The sequence below is a fragment of the Leptopilina heterotoma genome, unplaced genomic scaffold (assembly GCF_015476425.1).
Source record: "Leptopilina heterotoma isolate Lh14 unplaced genomic scaffold, ASM1547642v1 Lhet_87, whole genome shotgun sequence".
NCBI classification, from domain to species: domain Eukaryota; kingdom Metazoa; phylum Arthropoda; class Insecta; order Hymenoptera; family Figitidae; genus Leptopilina; species Leptopilina heterotoma.
In genome coordinates this window covers 508424-524948 of record NW_025111190.1, presented here as the reverse complement: position 1 = coordinate 524948, position 16525 = coordinate 508424, and the positions used below count along the sequence as shown (strand labels likewise).

Below are 16525 nucleotides of genomic sequence, written 5' to 3'. Positions count from 1 at the left end.
CGTTTCACTGATTAAAACTGATTAACATTAAATTCAAAGTAGAAAATTGTAGAATTCAGTAAAAATACTATTTACATTTATAATTGAAATTAAACTTTGAAAAGCTAAATGAAAAAATTCTTTTTCAAGCGAATAATTCTTATTTATTTATTTTCCTCTTCTTCTTTTTTTTGTTAACAGATTAAAAGCAATTTTTGTAGCAGGCGAGCACTGTGATTATGAAACAAAAGCGTGGGCGGAAAAAACATTTAAAGTGCCAATTCTAAATCATTGGTGGCAAACGGAAACTGGTCACCCTATAACGTGCACTTGTTTAGGTTTGGGTCACACCACAAATCCACCAAAGTATAGCACTGGATTGCCAGTTCCTGGTTATAATGGTAAAAATTGAAAAAAAAATGAAATTGTAAATAGTTAATAGTTTACTATTTACTAATAAATAAATAATTATGTAAATAAAAAGATAAATATGTATGTAAATAGTAAACTTGTTAGTAATAGTAAACTACAATAGAAAACTATTTACAATTTACTAATTACTAAACTATTCACTAATTTACTATTTACAAAATATAAAATTGTAGATATTTTCTAAAATATAATTTCAAATTATTTATGTTTCAATAATATTGTGTTCAACAATAAAAAATTATTAATTTTCCAATTTCTGATTAGAATTTACTGGAAATAATAATTATTTATAATTCTTCTTTTCAACCTTAAATTATTTATATTTTAAAAATATTTTTTTGTTAGTTCAAGTTTTACGAGAAGATGGAAGTAGAGCGAGAGCCCACCAACTTGGTAGAATTGTCATAAAATTACCTTTACCACCAGGAGTTATGTCAACTCTTCATCTGGCACCCGAGAAATTTAAAGAAATTTATTTCTCAAAATATCCGGTAAGTGTTTTGAATTTTAAATCTAATTGTCCTGAATATCAAATCGTATTCTGTTTTCCTCGGAGTTTTTAATTCCATATAATTGCTCAGCAACAAATCACCGTCTGAAAAAAAATTTGCATTTTACTAAATTAATTTCTAAAGTTTGTAATTTAATATTAATCACTAGTAGAATAATAATTAATTACTAGTAGAATATATAAAAACAAAATAATAATATAATACTAACTAACAATAATAATATTAATAATCTACACTATCAACAATTCGCGCGGCTAACTTCTTACTGCTTTTTTTTAAATAACATTAGCAATTTTAAAAATAATAAAATTTAAAAATTTTCTAATTTAAATTTTTGTTGAAAACACTAAAAAATTCATTTTTGGAGAAATTACAAATAATTGCAGAAATTCAATTATTTAAAAAAAAATAAATAAAATTCTTTATATAAAATTCAACTATATTCAAAATTTGAAAAAAAAATCTCGTAAAAATCCCAATTATCTTTATAAATAACAAAATTCTTCTCAAAAGTTCAATTATTTTCATAAATATCAAAAAAAAGTCTTGTCCTAATTTCAATTACTTTCAAAAATTTTTCTAATTTCAATGATTTTCAATATCTACTATTTTAATAAAATTTCCCAAAAAGAATTCAATTATTTAAAAAAAAAATTTATAAAATTATATGTAAACATTAAATTATTTTCATAAATAATAAAAATTTCACAGGAATTCAATTATTTTCATAAAAAATAATTATGAAAATAATTGAATTCTTTTGACGAATGAAATAAAAATTGTATTGAAAATAATTGAATTTTCATAGAGTTTTGTGAAAATGTTTTTAAAAATAATTGAATTCTTTTAAAAAATTAGTATTAAAATTTTTAAAAATAACTAAATATTCTTTCAAGAAAAATAATAAAGTTTATAAATAAAGTTATAATTGAATTGTTCCAAGAATTTTATTAAATTTTTTTAAATAGTTGAATTCTTTTGAGAAATTTTGTTAAAAGTTAATATTTGAAAATTAAAAAATTTTGTAATATGCATAATAATTATAAAAATAATTTCTGGAAATATTTTAAGCAAAAAAAAAAAAGAAAAAAAACGTTCTAGACAATTTTAGAGAATTTTTAATAAAAATGATTTCTATTTTAAATTTTCGGTAAAATTCTGAATTGAAATGTTTACATGTAGGGTTATTACGATACCATGGACGCTGGATACATTGATGAATTTGGATACGTCTACGTAACGGCAAGAGATGACGATGTGATAAACGTTGCTGGACATCGATTATCTACATCCGCTTTAGAAGATGTTATCCTTCGTCATCCTAATGTTGTCGAGGCGGCAGTAATCGGCGTCCCGGAACATATGAAAGGAGAAATTCCCCTGTGTCTATACGTTATGAAAGATGGTAAATCCTTTCTTTCTTTTCTTTTTTCTTTTCCTCTTGTTTTCTTTAAATTAAACATTTCCTTCTCTGTCTCTTCTTGAAAATCAAAAATATTTTCTCAATTAATTCACATTATTGTTTAAATAAAAATATTATTTCACTTTGAAGATTCTCAAAAAAATGAAGAGGAGATCAATCAAGAATTAGTTGCATCCGTTCGTCGTCTCATAGGACCAATCGCCGCATTTAAAGTTGTAGCCGCTGTTAAAGCTTTGCCCACTACACGATCAGGAAAAATTTGCCGAAGATCGATGGCCAATTTAGCTCGTTCGAAAATTGTTAAGGTAAATTTTCATTTTATATTTAATAAAATTTTAACTTTTAATACGAAAAGTTTAATATAAATATAAATTTATTTAATTTATTCATTTAATTCATTAATTTACTTTTATTTGAATTCATATTTTAACAATATAAATATTTTATTATATAAAAAAGAATTTTTCATCTGATAAATAAAATTTTATTTTCTAGAAAAAATCTCTGATAAGAATTTATCTAATTTGATTTTCAATTTTCAGATTCCAAGTACAATTGAAGATCCAACTGTTTACAGAGAGATAAAACAAGTTTTGCAGAAACTAGGCTACGCTAAACAAGCACTTGATCCCCAATGAATTTAAATTATTGTAATTCATTGTAGTTTGTTATTGTTTTTTTTTTAAATATTTATTAATGAAAAATGTAACGTCTAAAGAAATTCTATTTTTTAAATCGCAGAGTCCTGATAAATTGAAAACTAAATATTATAAAATATAAATGTATAAATACGGTGTAATTAGAAAAAAATAATACTGAACATTTTTTAAAAATTGTTAAAATTGTCAACTAACAATTTTTTTTTTAGTTTTCAGTTTTAGGGAGAGAAAATTTGGTGAAAGGAAAAAAATTCCAAGTTCAAGAGCTGAAAAACTCAAATAATATGATTATAATAATTCCTATTTTATTATAATGACATATCATTGTTGCAGTAAATTTTATTATAATGACCATTAAAATAGGATTTACGAAAAGTTAATAATTAATAAATAAAATATTTTTCTGAATTATTTATTGAAATTAAAATATAGTCCTAAATGGCGATTTGATAGAGAATTGAAAGATATATAATATCTCTGTACAAATTTAAAAAAAATCTTAATTTCAAAAATATAAAGATAAAAAAAATTCAGTAACTGTTTTTAAAAAAAATTTCTTACTTTTTCCTCTTTTTATTTTGCTTCTTACCAGACATCTTCCCTTTTCGTTTCGATAATTCCGATTCACTTGGTATTACTTTCTCATTATCTGACATTAAAACATCTTCATTTAGCTCAGATTTCGAATCTGTTGGTTCTTTCTTGTCTTCTACTTTTTGAAACGCTGCAACACTGAAGCCTGGAATCTGAAATTGTTTAAAATAATTATAGTTAATATTGTTTACACGTTTCTTAACTAATAAAAATATATTAAATTCAAAATCAAAATATTTCATTCAAAAATATAATTGAATTTTCCTTTTCATTTAATTTGAGGAACAATTGTATGAGTGAATAGAAACTAAATAATTGAGTGAAATTTCTAACCTCCGGTTTGACGAGTTTAAAAACAAGTTTTTCACGTTGAACATTAGATCTATCGAGGCTCAATTGAACAGTGACGCGATCAAATGAGCGAAAAACAATAGAACCACAAGTTTGTGTATGCTCCATTTCGTCGTACGTAAAATTAACTGGATTCTCCTCGCCTTTTTTATTTAAATAAAGCGTTCCTTCTAAACCAAATTTGGGAATTAAAATTTGCAAAGCATTCTTTCGTACAAAAAGAATGTATCCGTCCTCATCTTGAATTTTTCCCCGAAAGAATAACTGTGAATAAAATAAATTTATATTATAGAGTAACAAATTTAAATATTTAAAATATCCGCTGTTTAATAAATATTTTTAATTATTTCTACGTTAATTATTTTTAAGTGGAGTTGTTGTAAATATCTTTTTACAGTTTGAAATTACTTTATATATTTTTTTATTTGCTGTTTTTCTTCTTAGTTTATAAAGTATGTTTTTCCTTTTAAATATATTTTAAATATTCGAATAAATGGATATTTTTATTTAATTTCAAAGGTGTAGTAAAACTGAATAAAACTTAATAAAAATCCAATTGTCTGAAATTAAATTGATTAAATAGGTTTTAAAGAAAAAATAAATTGTGAAAGAAAATGAAAGAACTCTTTTCTAAATCATTTATTTTTAATAATAAATAATTCTTCAGAAAGTTTTTTGAGAATTTAATTATATAAAGAAAAAAAGAAATTTCACTATTTTAAAAAAAAATTTTAATAAAGTTTTACAAAAAACTACAAAAATTTTAAATTCGAATTTTCAAAAATTTCAATTTAAAACATTCTAAAATTTATTTATTTATAAAAATTAAAAACGCAATTCTTTTAAAATTCAATTATTTTTGGAATTTTTAAAGTAAAATTATTCGTTAAATAATTTATAAGCAATAATTTTAGGATAGTTCTTCAAGAATTAAATTATTTAAAAATTGCTTTTATGTTTGCTTCTTGGCATTTAGAAATAAAATAGTAATTTTTGTTCTAATACCAAAAAATAAATATTAATAATCGTCATATTCCAGTAATCTGTTCGCAGTTTTGAAATTAGTTTTATTTTTTACTTCCCAACTTTTTAAATAATTTTTCTTTTTAAATGTTTTGAAATTTAAAATTAATGTCTTGAGAATCATTGAATACTTGCCAAGTATTTATGAAGAGTTTTGAAAATAATGGAAATTTCCAAAAGATTAGATCAAAACTTTTCAGAATACATAATTGAATATTTTGGAAAAAATTTTATTTCAATTTTTAATAATAATTATAAACCCACTCGAGAAATATTAAAATTGTATTGAAAATAATTGAATTCCTGAGAATAATTTGATTATTTATAAAAATACTTTAATTAAAATTTAATTAATTTCATTAATTTAATTATTTAATTTATTTAATTTATTTAATTTTAATAAAAATATTAAAATAATATTAGAAATAATTGAGGGGCTGGATTCCTTTGAAGAATTTATTATTTAGGAAAACAATAGAATTGTTTCAAAGAATTTTATTCATATTTTTGAAAATAATTCAATTCTTTCGAGAAATCTATTTAAAAAAGTTTTGAAAATAATTAAATTCTTATATGTAATGAGTTTTATCAAAGTTTTTGAATATAATTGAATTGTTCGAAGAATTTTATTCTAATTTTTATGAATAAATGAATTCATTCGAGAAATTTTGTTAAAATTGTGTTGGAATTTATTGAATTTCAGCGAGGAATTTTAAAATTTAACAAAATAATTGAATTTTTTCCAAGAAAGTTATTAAAATTTTTTAAGAATAATATAATTCTTTCAAGAAATTTAATTGAATTTGTATTAAAAATAATTGAATTGTTATAAAAAGTGTTATTAAAATTTTTAAAAATAATTAAATCCTTTATTGAAATTTTATTAAAATTATTTTGAGAATATTTAAATTTCTGCGAAGAATTTTATTATTTATAAAAAAATTTAAAAATAATTAAATCCTTTATTGAAATTTTATTAAAATTGTTTTGAGAATATTTAAATTTCTGCGAAGAATTTTATTATTTATAAAAAAATTGAATTATTGATTGACCAAAGCAATTAATAACTTTTATTATTTTCTCTAAATAATTGCATTCTTCCAGAGAATGTTATTATTTATGAGAATAATTGAATTTTTGTGAAAAACTTTATTAAACTATTAAAAAACATAAACAAGAATAATAATTTTCGTACTTAATTGAATTTTTAAAATTTTGAATCTAAATTTATTAAAAAATTGATGTTTATACTTATTTGAAAATATAAAAATTTTTTAATTTGCAAAATAATAATAAACGGAACACCGTGTTTCGCGCGAAATATAAATAATAATTTACAGTAATTATTTTAACAAACTAGTACCCATTATAGTTATTTTCTTTACCACTAATCTTTAATTGGTTAATTTTTTTCCTTTAAGTTCTTTTGCAATACTTTATTCTCAAAAAATAATCGATTAAAAAAAATAAAACATTATTTAATAATTTCGAAAATTAACAAACGATTATACTTACATGAGTGTTAAGTGCAACCGACGCCCTTCCTGCGTATTGAGCCATTCGATTTCGGTAATTTAAATTGTGGCACAGTTTGTGATTAATTTTCTTGTCTAATAAATCCGTGTACGTAGCATCAGCTCCTATAGAAACTGCCAATAATCGGTGGACAATTACATCAGCATATCTGTTAAAAAAAAGTTATTCAATATATTTTAAATTCGCAAAAATTAAATCCGATCAAAATTACTTTCATAGATTAATCTTTTTTGATTTTTTTCTTCTATTATAAAATATTTTCCCTCTTTTTTAATTATTTTTATAAATAATTTAAATTCAAACCTTCGAATTGGTGACGTGAAATGAGTATAAATTGGACAGGCCAATCCGTAGTGGAAAAATTCCGATGGCTGAAGCATTCCACTTGTAAAATACACAGCCTGCATCATGCACCTCGTCGCTAAAATTTTCAGCATTGTGTTAAAGTAAGGATTATCTGCTTTATGTGCCGATTCTAAGGATAGAGCCAATTCCTTTCCTGTGTTTGTATTAATCTCAAAACCCTAGAAAATAAAATTTTTAATTAAATATTTATTAAATACACAATTATTCTCAATATACAAATAAATCATTTATTTTTAAATATCAGCTTTAATTTCTGTATATTTTCATATTTAAAATCTTCTATGTTAATAATCGTTGTATTCCGGTAATCTGTTCGGAGCTTGAAGTTAACTGTCTGCTTTTTTGTTTCTTAATATTTTAAATAATTTTTCTTTTTAAATATTTTCAATTTTAAAAGTAATGTATTGAAAATCATTGAATTCATGCAAAGAATTTTATCAAAAAATTTGATAATAATAGAATTTCTTCGAAGAATTTTATTACTTATAAAAAGAATTGAATTCTCGCGAATAATTTTATTAAAATTTAAAAAAATCCTAATTAAATTCTATTGAAGAATTTCTTTGAATTTTTTTTTAAATCAAGAAAATGGAGAAACAATGAAAGTAAACAAAAACGAATCAACAGGTCAAATTAAATTGTAACGAAAAATAGAGAAATATTGAAAATAAAATAAAAATATTTGAAAAGAATTGTTAAAGAAAATTTCCAATTATTTTGTCAAGAAAAAAAGTGAAACTAACTTGATGTTTTCCAGCTTTAATCAAAGGATCGAAATTTGATTGAGGTGGTTCAGGATGTCGACGCAACATAGCGCACTCAGGAAATTCTTGAAGGATTTTCGTAGCAACTGAAATATTTGCGAGCAACATGAATTCCTCGACCATGGAATTTGTTTCGCGCATTTTTTTTGCCTCCACATCAATGGGATCGTGCGTTTCACTATCAACTTGAAATCGAATTTCCGGTGAAGCAAGAACCAATGCACTGAAAATCAAAAGATTATTAAAATATGTTTTTATGAAAAAAAAAAAAAAAAACTTGAAAAGAAAATTATATTTTCCTTCATTTTAAAAATCAACTTTACCCATTTTCTAAACGTCGGGCTTTTAGTTTTTTAGCGAGATTATTGAGACCTCTTAAAGATTTAGCGAGTGAGTCCTGTTGAAGTTGATCGTCGATTTTTATTTGAGCTTCCTCGTATGTCATCGCACTTCTAGAGCGTATAATAGATTTGAAAAAATCTGTTTTAATAATATTTGCATCGTGATCTATTTCCCAGATGCAGGAGAATGCAAATCGTTCCTCGCCTCCTCGTAATGAGCATAAATTTGAACTCAATAGCTCTTTAAGGAAAAATATTAATTCAATTATGTTATCAATACTTTCGGTGAAGAATTTTTGAAAAGAAATTATTTTTAAAATTGAAAGATTTTATATTTAGAAAAATATTACCTGGAACCATGTCGATTCGTTTGTCAACGAGGTAAACTGTCGTTGCACGTAAAGCAGCTTCTTTATCAATTGCAGTTCCAGGTCTGATGAAATGCGAGACGTCTGCAATGTGCACTCCAACTTCGAGATTACCGTTCGGCAAGTCTCGACAGTGTAGAGCGTCGTCAATATCTGTACATCCCGGTGGATCCACGGAGCAAACATCCAAATGTCTCAAATCTGTCCTTTGAGCAACGTCCTAATTGAAAATTGTTATTAATCGTTAGTAAAGAGAATTATTATTTTAACACAAAATTTGCCTCTTGAGTTTTTTAATTTATCTAGAGATTTTTAAATATTTCTCCCAGAGTGTTTGAATTTAAATTCTGGATTAATTAAAATTTTAGTTCAATTTTAATTAACTATTTAAGAGTTACTAAAAAAATTTTATTTTATTTTTCCCTGATTTCCAGACAAAATTTTGACATTTTCCCTGACCCTGAAGAATATTAATTGTAAAATTATTCAAAAACATCAATAACTTCATTTTTAAATAAATGTTTAAACACAAGCAAATGTTACTTGAATAATTTCATAATCAAAATTTAAAAAATTCATATATGAAGTACAAATGTCTCCAAAAATTTAAATTCTTCGCAAGAATTCAATTATTTTTATAAATAATAACATTCTTCGGAAGAACTCAATTATTTTTATAAACAGTAAAATTATTTCCTTAAATAGTAAAATCTTTGTAAAAATCCAATTATTTTTTATAAAATTTCACGTAAGAATTCAATTTTCTTAAAAAACTTTAATGTATTTTTCGAAAAAATTCAATTGTTTTCTAAAAATTTAATAAATCCTTTAAAGCAAATCAATTTTTTTAAAATTAATAAAATTGTTCGAAAGAATCCAATTATTTTCTAAAATTTTAATGAATACTTCGAAATAAAATCCTTCTTAGGAATTCAATTATTTTTAATGAAAATTTAATAAAGTTCAATAAACAAATATTTTAATTATAATTATTAACAGACGCGTTTATTTTAAAAAATTAAAAAAAAATATTTTGTTTAATTCAATTATTTTCAAAATTATCAATTTAATTTATTGAAAAAACAATATTATTTTCAAAAAAACTCAAAGAAACTATTCAAAAGAATTTACATAATTATTTTCTATATTTTAATAAAATTTCTTGAATGAATTCAATTTTAATAAAATTCTTAGAGGAAATTTATTTTATTTTTTAAAAATTTTAATAAAATTCAATAATTAAATGTTTAATTTTAATTATTAAGAAACACGATTATTTTAAAAACTTGACAAAAATTCTTCATAAAATTTAATTAATTTAAAAATTCCTAATTAAAATCATTAAAGAAACTCCATTATTTTAAAAAAATTCGAAGGAATTCATCAGAAGAATTCTCATTATTTTAGAAAATAATTGAATATTTGTATAGAATTTTGTCAAAATTGCTTTTAAATAATTGAATTATTTTGGGGAATTTTATTAAAATAATAGATATAAAAATTATTGAATTAAAAAAAAAAATTTTGAAAATAATCGAAATTTTGCAATGAATTTTATTAAAATTTTTAAAAATAATTGAATTTGATTACTTTTGATAATAATTGAATTCTTGTGATGAATATTGTTATTTATGAAAATAATTGACTTCCTCCGAATGATTTTATTATTTATAAAAATATAATTAAATCCCTGAAAGGAATTTTAAAATTAATGAAAATAATTTAATTACTGCGAAGAATTTAATGCCAAAATTTTAAAACATTTGATTTTTTTGAAAAAAAAATTATGCAAATTCTATTTTAAATAATTGAATATTCCTGTCAAATTTTTATTTTTTTGGAAAATAATTGAATGTTCGTGTAGAATTTTATTAAAATTTTTGTTTAATAATTAAATTCTTTTGGGAAATTTTATTAAAATAGTAGAATATTAGAAATCATTGAATTAAGAAAATTTTTTTTAAGTAATTGAAATTTTGCCATGAATTTTATTAAAATTTTTGGAAATAAATGAATTTTACAGAGTGTGCAGCATGGATTGAGAAAAAAATTGCCTGACTTTTCCCTGACTATTTACTAACTTTATTTCTGCTTCCTTAGGACAAAAATATGAATACTAACTTATTTAAGAAAAAAAATAATATCTAATGATAGTACAAAATAGTACCTAATAAAAAACATTTCCTGTTAAATTAAAAAAATTTTTAATTCCCAAAAATTTTTTATTTTCTTATAATTTTCTAGAAATTTCCTAATTTGAATGAAGTTCCCTGACATTCCCTGACCAAAAAAATCCCCTGACTTTTCAGTGACCACTGGACACCCTGATTTTAGTACTTTTGAAAATAATTGAATTCTTGTGATGAATACTATTATTTATGAGAATAATTGAATTTTGCAATGAATTTCATTAATATTCCTCAAAATAATTGAAATTTGTCGAAGAATTTTGCTATTCATTTATAAAGATAAATGAAATGTTGACAATTTTCTTTTTAATTTTTTGAAAATAATTGAATTTCTGCAAAGAATTTTATTAATTTTGAAAATAATTGAATTCTTCTGATGAATATTGTTATTTATGAAAATAATTGAATTTTACAATGAATTTTGTAAATTCCTAAATATAATTGAATTTCTGAGAAGAATTTTGCTATTTATAAAGATACTTGAAATGTTGAGAAAATTTTTTTTTTTAAATTTTGAAAATAATTGAATTTCTGGAAAGAATTTTTATATTTATTAAGATAGTTGAATTATTCTTTGAAAGAATTGTGTTAAAATTTTTTAAATTGTGACTAATTTCAACAGAATTGAAATTAAAATTTTTCAAAAAAATACTACATTAAATGAATTATAAGTAATAATTTTATGGCAGGTTTTCAATAGAATTAAGTTATTTAAAATAAATTATTGTCAGAAATAGAAAAAATTGAAAGTTTTTTTTAGAATCGTGGTAATTTTATAATTTATGAGTCAAACAAAAAGGCACAAAATTTCAGAATTTTCTTATAAATTCTAAAAATTTTATTTGCCAGTACTTTTAATAAAAATTCCTGACTTTTCCCTGACCTATGGAAACCCTGTTTTTAACCCAAGTACTTACATTTTCAGTGATAATCCACGGCAATTTGGGCAAGAAACTAAGAACAGCGTCAGAAAATCTGCTGTGAGGAACATCATGTTCAAGAAGTAATACTTCATTTTCTGTGTTCTTGTCCCCAATTGGTCCCAAGGCACGAACGAAATGTCCGTTCGGATATCTCGAATGACGAGGCCACGAATCAATTGCCACAATAATTCTCTCCTTGCTCAAATTTTCATATTGTCTCGTTTCGATGCGAACTTTGGGAATTTTTCTCTCGGCAGGCACAAAAATGTGTCTCGTATTCTAAGAAAATGAAAAATCAATAAGAAAAAAAATAAGAAAAGAACAAAAACAAAAGAGCAACAAAAATTATTAAAGAAAAAAAAAAAAAAAAAAAAAAAAAAAATTAAAATTAAAAATTTAAAAAATTTTATTTTCTTTAATAATGTTTGTTGTTCTTTTGTTTTTGCTCTTTTCCTTTTTTAAAATTTAAATTAGAGAAAAGTTTTAAAAATAAAATTGAATAAAAAATTGAAAATATAAATTAAATTGAATTTACATCTTTGTTTAATGTGACTTGCAGTATTCCACAATATTGTCTCCATTTTCGTCTGATAATACCAACAATAACACCGGTTGGTGTTTTTTCGATAATCTTTTTAGGAGCTTGTTCCATTAAAATTTTCTCATCCTCAAGAACATCGCCTGGATCCTCCTCCTCCTCATCTTGAAGAACAATATCACTTGGTGCCGACCATTGATCTTCTGCTAATAATTCAATGGCTACAATATCACCATCGACTGCTCGATTTAAACTCGATCTTCCTTGCACTAATATCTGCAAATTTCATAATTCTCAATTATCCTTTATATTTTTATTTCATTTCATACTTTTAAAAAAAGAAACTTTTTATTTTTTCAGCTAATTAAATGATTTATTTTTATTTCTTTTTAATTTAATTTCATTTCATTCTATTAACAATATTATAATTTATTTGTAATATTATTTAACATAGGTAATTAATATAATATTATCTAATTTATATTAAAAATAATTACTTACAAACTGCTCCATGCCTTCTACATTCACTGAACCTTCAAGAAAATTTTCCCTCGAAGCCATAAATGTTCCTTGCATAAATTTGCCACTTTTTATTCCATCATGTAATTGAGAAGGAGGAAGATGACAGGGGAATAATGGTTCTCGTGAATCGCCATCAACTTCATAACTTTTACGACTCAATTTATCCAATAAAAACCCAGGATTCTCCAATGACGATATATAATCCTGCACTGTTGTTGAAAAATTTTTACATTACAAAAACCGGTAGACTTTGGCACAATTGTTTTCAATAATAAATTAATATTTATATTTTAATAACAGTAATTATAATGACTAGATAACTTTTCTTTAATGTCAATTAATTATAATAGTCTTATTATAATAAGTATTATTAAGTGTTATTATTTTTATTATATAATTACAGAGCTGCCACAAAAATTGAATTTTGTTTTTCCCTAACTTTTCCCTGATTTCCAAACAAAATTTTGATTTTCTCCCTGACCCTAAAGAATATTCTGATATTCACTCTAAAAATGATTAGATACACAAAAAAATTTTCTATTACATTTATTTACGAATTTCTTTAATTCTAAAATCATTCGAAAACATATCAAGAGTTTTATTTAAAATATGTAAATATTTAATCATTATTATTTTTCCAAATGAATTAAGATTTTCAAAAATTTCAAATTCAAACCTCTTGAAATTTAATAACTTATAAAAATATTTAAGAGGAAGTGTATAAGAATATTACTATAGAACACCGAGTGAGAAAATCATTATTTTATATTATAAGAATATTGTTACTCTAACTTTTTAAAAATTATTTTCATCATTTCAATTCAATTATTATCTTCTAGAATTCTTAACAAACATTTTTCTTTATATCAATTCTTTTTGCTAATTTTTCGAAAATTTCTTTGAGAATTTTTTAATCCAATCGTTTACAATTCAATTTTACGAAGTTTCGACTATTCAGAAATTCTTCAACTAAATATATATTATTAGAAAATAAAAACTTCAAATAATTACAAAAAAATTTAATTACACTTTTTCAAAAACAGTAATTCTACAGATTTGTTAGTTAATACCTAGTATGAAAAATTCAGATCTTCAAAGATTTTAAATTGAAACTATTTAAAAATTCAATTATTTATAAAAATTCACGCTATAATGCTTTTAATATTCAATTATTATCTAAAATTTTAACTGAAATTCATTTCTAATCAATTAATTAAATACAAAAATAAATAATTTATTTAATAATTGAATGCTTCTTAAAATTAAATTCTCATTAAGAATTTCATTAACAAATTTTTAAATAATAGAATTCTTTAGACGAATTTTAATAAAATTGTTAAGAATAATTACATTTTTCGAGGAATTTGATTAAAATTGTATTAAAAATAATTGAAATTCTGCGATGAATTTTATTATTTATAAAAATAATTGAATCAATGTAAAAAATTTTATAATTTGTGAAAATAATGGAATTATTACGAAGAAATTTATATATAATTTGTAAATAATTCTTTTGGAAAATTTTATTAAAATAGTAGATATTGAAAATTATTGGAATTGTGGAAAATTTATGAAAATAATTGAAATTTTTGACAAGAATTTTATTAAAATTTTTGAAAATAATTGAATTTCTGTAATTATTTTGTACCTTCTCAAAAATTATTTTTTTAAAAATGTTTTTAACTAAAATTATATAATTTCGAATTGAAACCTTTTGAAGTTCATCTATTTATGAAACTTGTAAATGCAACTCTCTTAAAGTTCAATTAATTTTGAAATATTAAAGTAAAATTATTCATTAAATAATTTATAAGTAATAATTTTATGTTTTTCCTTCAAGAATTATGTTATTAAAAAAGAAATTATTGTCAGAAATAGAAAAATTTCAAGGTTCTCTATTAGAATTTGTGGTGATTTCATAGTTTGTGGCAAATAAAAGACTCAAAAATACAGAATTTTCTTGTGAATTCTAAAAATTAAATTTTTTTCAGTACTTTTAATAAAAATCCCTGAATTTTCCCTGATTTTCCGGACCAATTCTACTTTTCCTGACTTTTCTGACCTGTGGCAACCCTGATTTAAAATAATTTATATTTAATTTTTGACTTTATATTACATATTTAAATATATTAACAATTATAAAAATAATAGTTCTAATTATAGTAAAAGTAATAAATCTACTGTACGAGAAAAATGTGACTTACTTGAGGCAACAGGAATTGAGTCTGAAATTGCTTTTTCTCTGTTCTGAACATCATCGGTTAAAAGAATCACCTGAATCGGAATGTCTTGCATTTTCAAATGCGCGTTAAACCATTTTGTTGCTACTCTAATAGCACGATCATTTCTGTCATTAACTTTTTCTCCTGGATTTCGTTCCACATAAGTGTCTCTATTCATAGGAAAACATAATAATAATCAGTTTATATTAAAATTAAAGAATATTAATTTTTTCTGTAATTTACAATTTGACTGTTAGAACTGTAAAACTTTCTAGAATTTTGTTAAAAAAAAAAATAAATAAAAATTGCTTTCCTAATTGTTAAATAAAATATGTTTCATTTGATTTTAATTTTTGTCCCTTAATTTAATTTATTTATTTGAATAAAAATGATAAATTTCATTGATAATTCTGTATTAATACGTGTGTATTTATAGTTTATTAATTTTATATATTTTATACTAAATATTCTATAAACATTTATATATTACATATTTTTAATATTTTGAAAAACTGTTTATTTGTGCTTACTTGTGATGTTCATTGACAAATACATAAAAATTTCTTTTTGGATCAGAAATTATATCCTTCAATTTAGTATGAACATTAGAACTTCTATGTCTTACTTCCTCTAAAACTGTTTGTAAAATTATTACATTACAAAGTGAATCCTCTTCAAAAACATTGATCTAAAAATAAAAATCATAATCAGTAATTGCAGTTATTTAATAAAAAAACATTTTGGCAACAACACTTATTTTTTTCCAATTTTAAAAAATTTTTAATCAAATCTGTAAAATTCCAACTCTTAACTTTTATTTAATTTTAATATGATTTTTAAAATTATTAATATTATAATATTATAATTTATAATTATAATTGTAAATATTAAAAAAATTTTAAAATTATATTTGCTTTTTTACAATAATATTATAATTATAATTATTTTGTTTATGTTGGGCTATGTAATTTCAAACAAATAATAAATAAATAGGTATTAAAAAAAATTTATTGCTTTTTTAAATATATTTCTGAGAAACAAGAAATATTTACGTCGATGAAGTCAATGACGTTTTTAATCAACGATTAACGTAAAAAAAATTATTTTTTAGAAGAAAATCAACAAAATTTTTGTTTTTACACATTTTTTTCAAAATAAATTGATAAAAATTTATAAAAAAAAAGAATTTACAGGCGAAAAATTATAAAAATTTGCTTAGAAAAGTATTTTTTTCTACCTAATTCGTTAATCACAAAACGTTGTGAAGTTCACTAATGTAAATATTTTTAAATTATTGTAACATAAATAATAACAATTAATAATAGGTACTAATAATGATAATAATAATAATGCAAAAAAGTAACACTTGCCTGATCGAGAACAACATTTGTATCGAGTAATAAATAATGAGATTGTTTAAACAAAGAACTTTTAATTCCAGGATTCGTTTCGTCAAGAATATTATTGTGACTTTTGCATAAATTACAAGCTTCTGATCCACACCAAACATCATCCCTGAGATAATGTTCTCTTACAACCTAAAATATTTCGTTATTAACATGTAAAATGATAAAAAAACTTACATTCTTACAAGAATAAAAATATTTTTAACAATACCTTATAAATACTCCCTCCTTTTGTCTTTCGAAAGAAAGTTTTTGTCGTTAACATGATGAAAAAGTAAGTAAACTTTTAATTCTTTTAATTAATCAAAGAACATTATAACATTATTGAACAATTAGACAAACACGTGTTGTTCAATCGCCTGTAAACAGAAAACTAA

General features: G+C 22.2%; 2 protein-coding genes across 2 annotated transcripts in view; one reads left to right on the top strand and one right to left on the bottom strand.

Moving 5' to 3' along the window:
- The window catches only part of LOC122511560 (acyl-CoA synthetase short-chain family member 3, mitochondrial), a 17711-nt gene extending 14295 nt beyond the window's left edge, over positions 1-3416 (top strand). Inside the window, exons 8-12 of the mRNA XM_043626903.1 lie at positions 181-380; positions 757-902; positions 2106-2328; positions 2476-2651; positions 2889-3416. Coding sequence (XP_043482838.1) covers positions 181-380; positions 757-902; positions 2106-2328; positions 2476-2651; positions 2889-2984 — 841 coding nt within the window. The 3' untranslated portion in view covers positions 2985-3416. The remainder of the gene's footprint in view (positions 1-180; positions 381-756; positions 903-2105; positions 2329-2475; positions 2652-2888) is intronic.
- Positions 3402-16525, bottom strand: LOC122511559 (exosome complex exonuclease RRP44). The gene is made up of 14 exons (XM_043626901.1): positions 16360-16525; positions 16113-16280; positions 15273-15430; positions 14725-14912; positions 12500-12729; positions 11996-12274; positions 11455-11739; positions 8331-8568; positions 7963-8221; positions 7619-7862; positions 6813-7033; positions 6489-6657; positions 3933-4214; positions 3402-3751 (listed from the first exon to the last, which is right to left on the bottom strand). The coding sequence occupies exons 1-14, from the start codon at positions 16411-16413 to the stop codon at positions 3563-3565; spliced, it is 2964 nt and encodes a 987-aa protein (XP_043482836.1). The 5' UTR covers positions 16414-16525; the 3' UTR covers positions 3402-3562.

What these genes read in the sequence shown, in the direction of transcription:
- LOC122511559 (XM_043626901.1), bottom strand. Translation starts at nt 16,413, where the DNA reads ATGTTAACGACAAAAACTTTCTTTCGAAAGACAAAAGGAGGGAGTATT. An exon ending in AAGTCACATTAAACAAAGAT is followed by an intron (nt 11,740 to 11,995) that starts GTAAATTCAATT and finishes TCATTTTCTTAG; the next exon opens with AATACGAGACACATTTTTGT. An exon ending in GCCCGACGTTTAGAAAATGG is followed by an intron (nt 7,863 to 7,962) that starts GTAAAGTTGATT and finishes TTTGATTTTCAG; the next exon opens with TGCATTGGTTCTTGCTTCAC.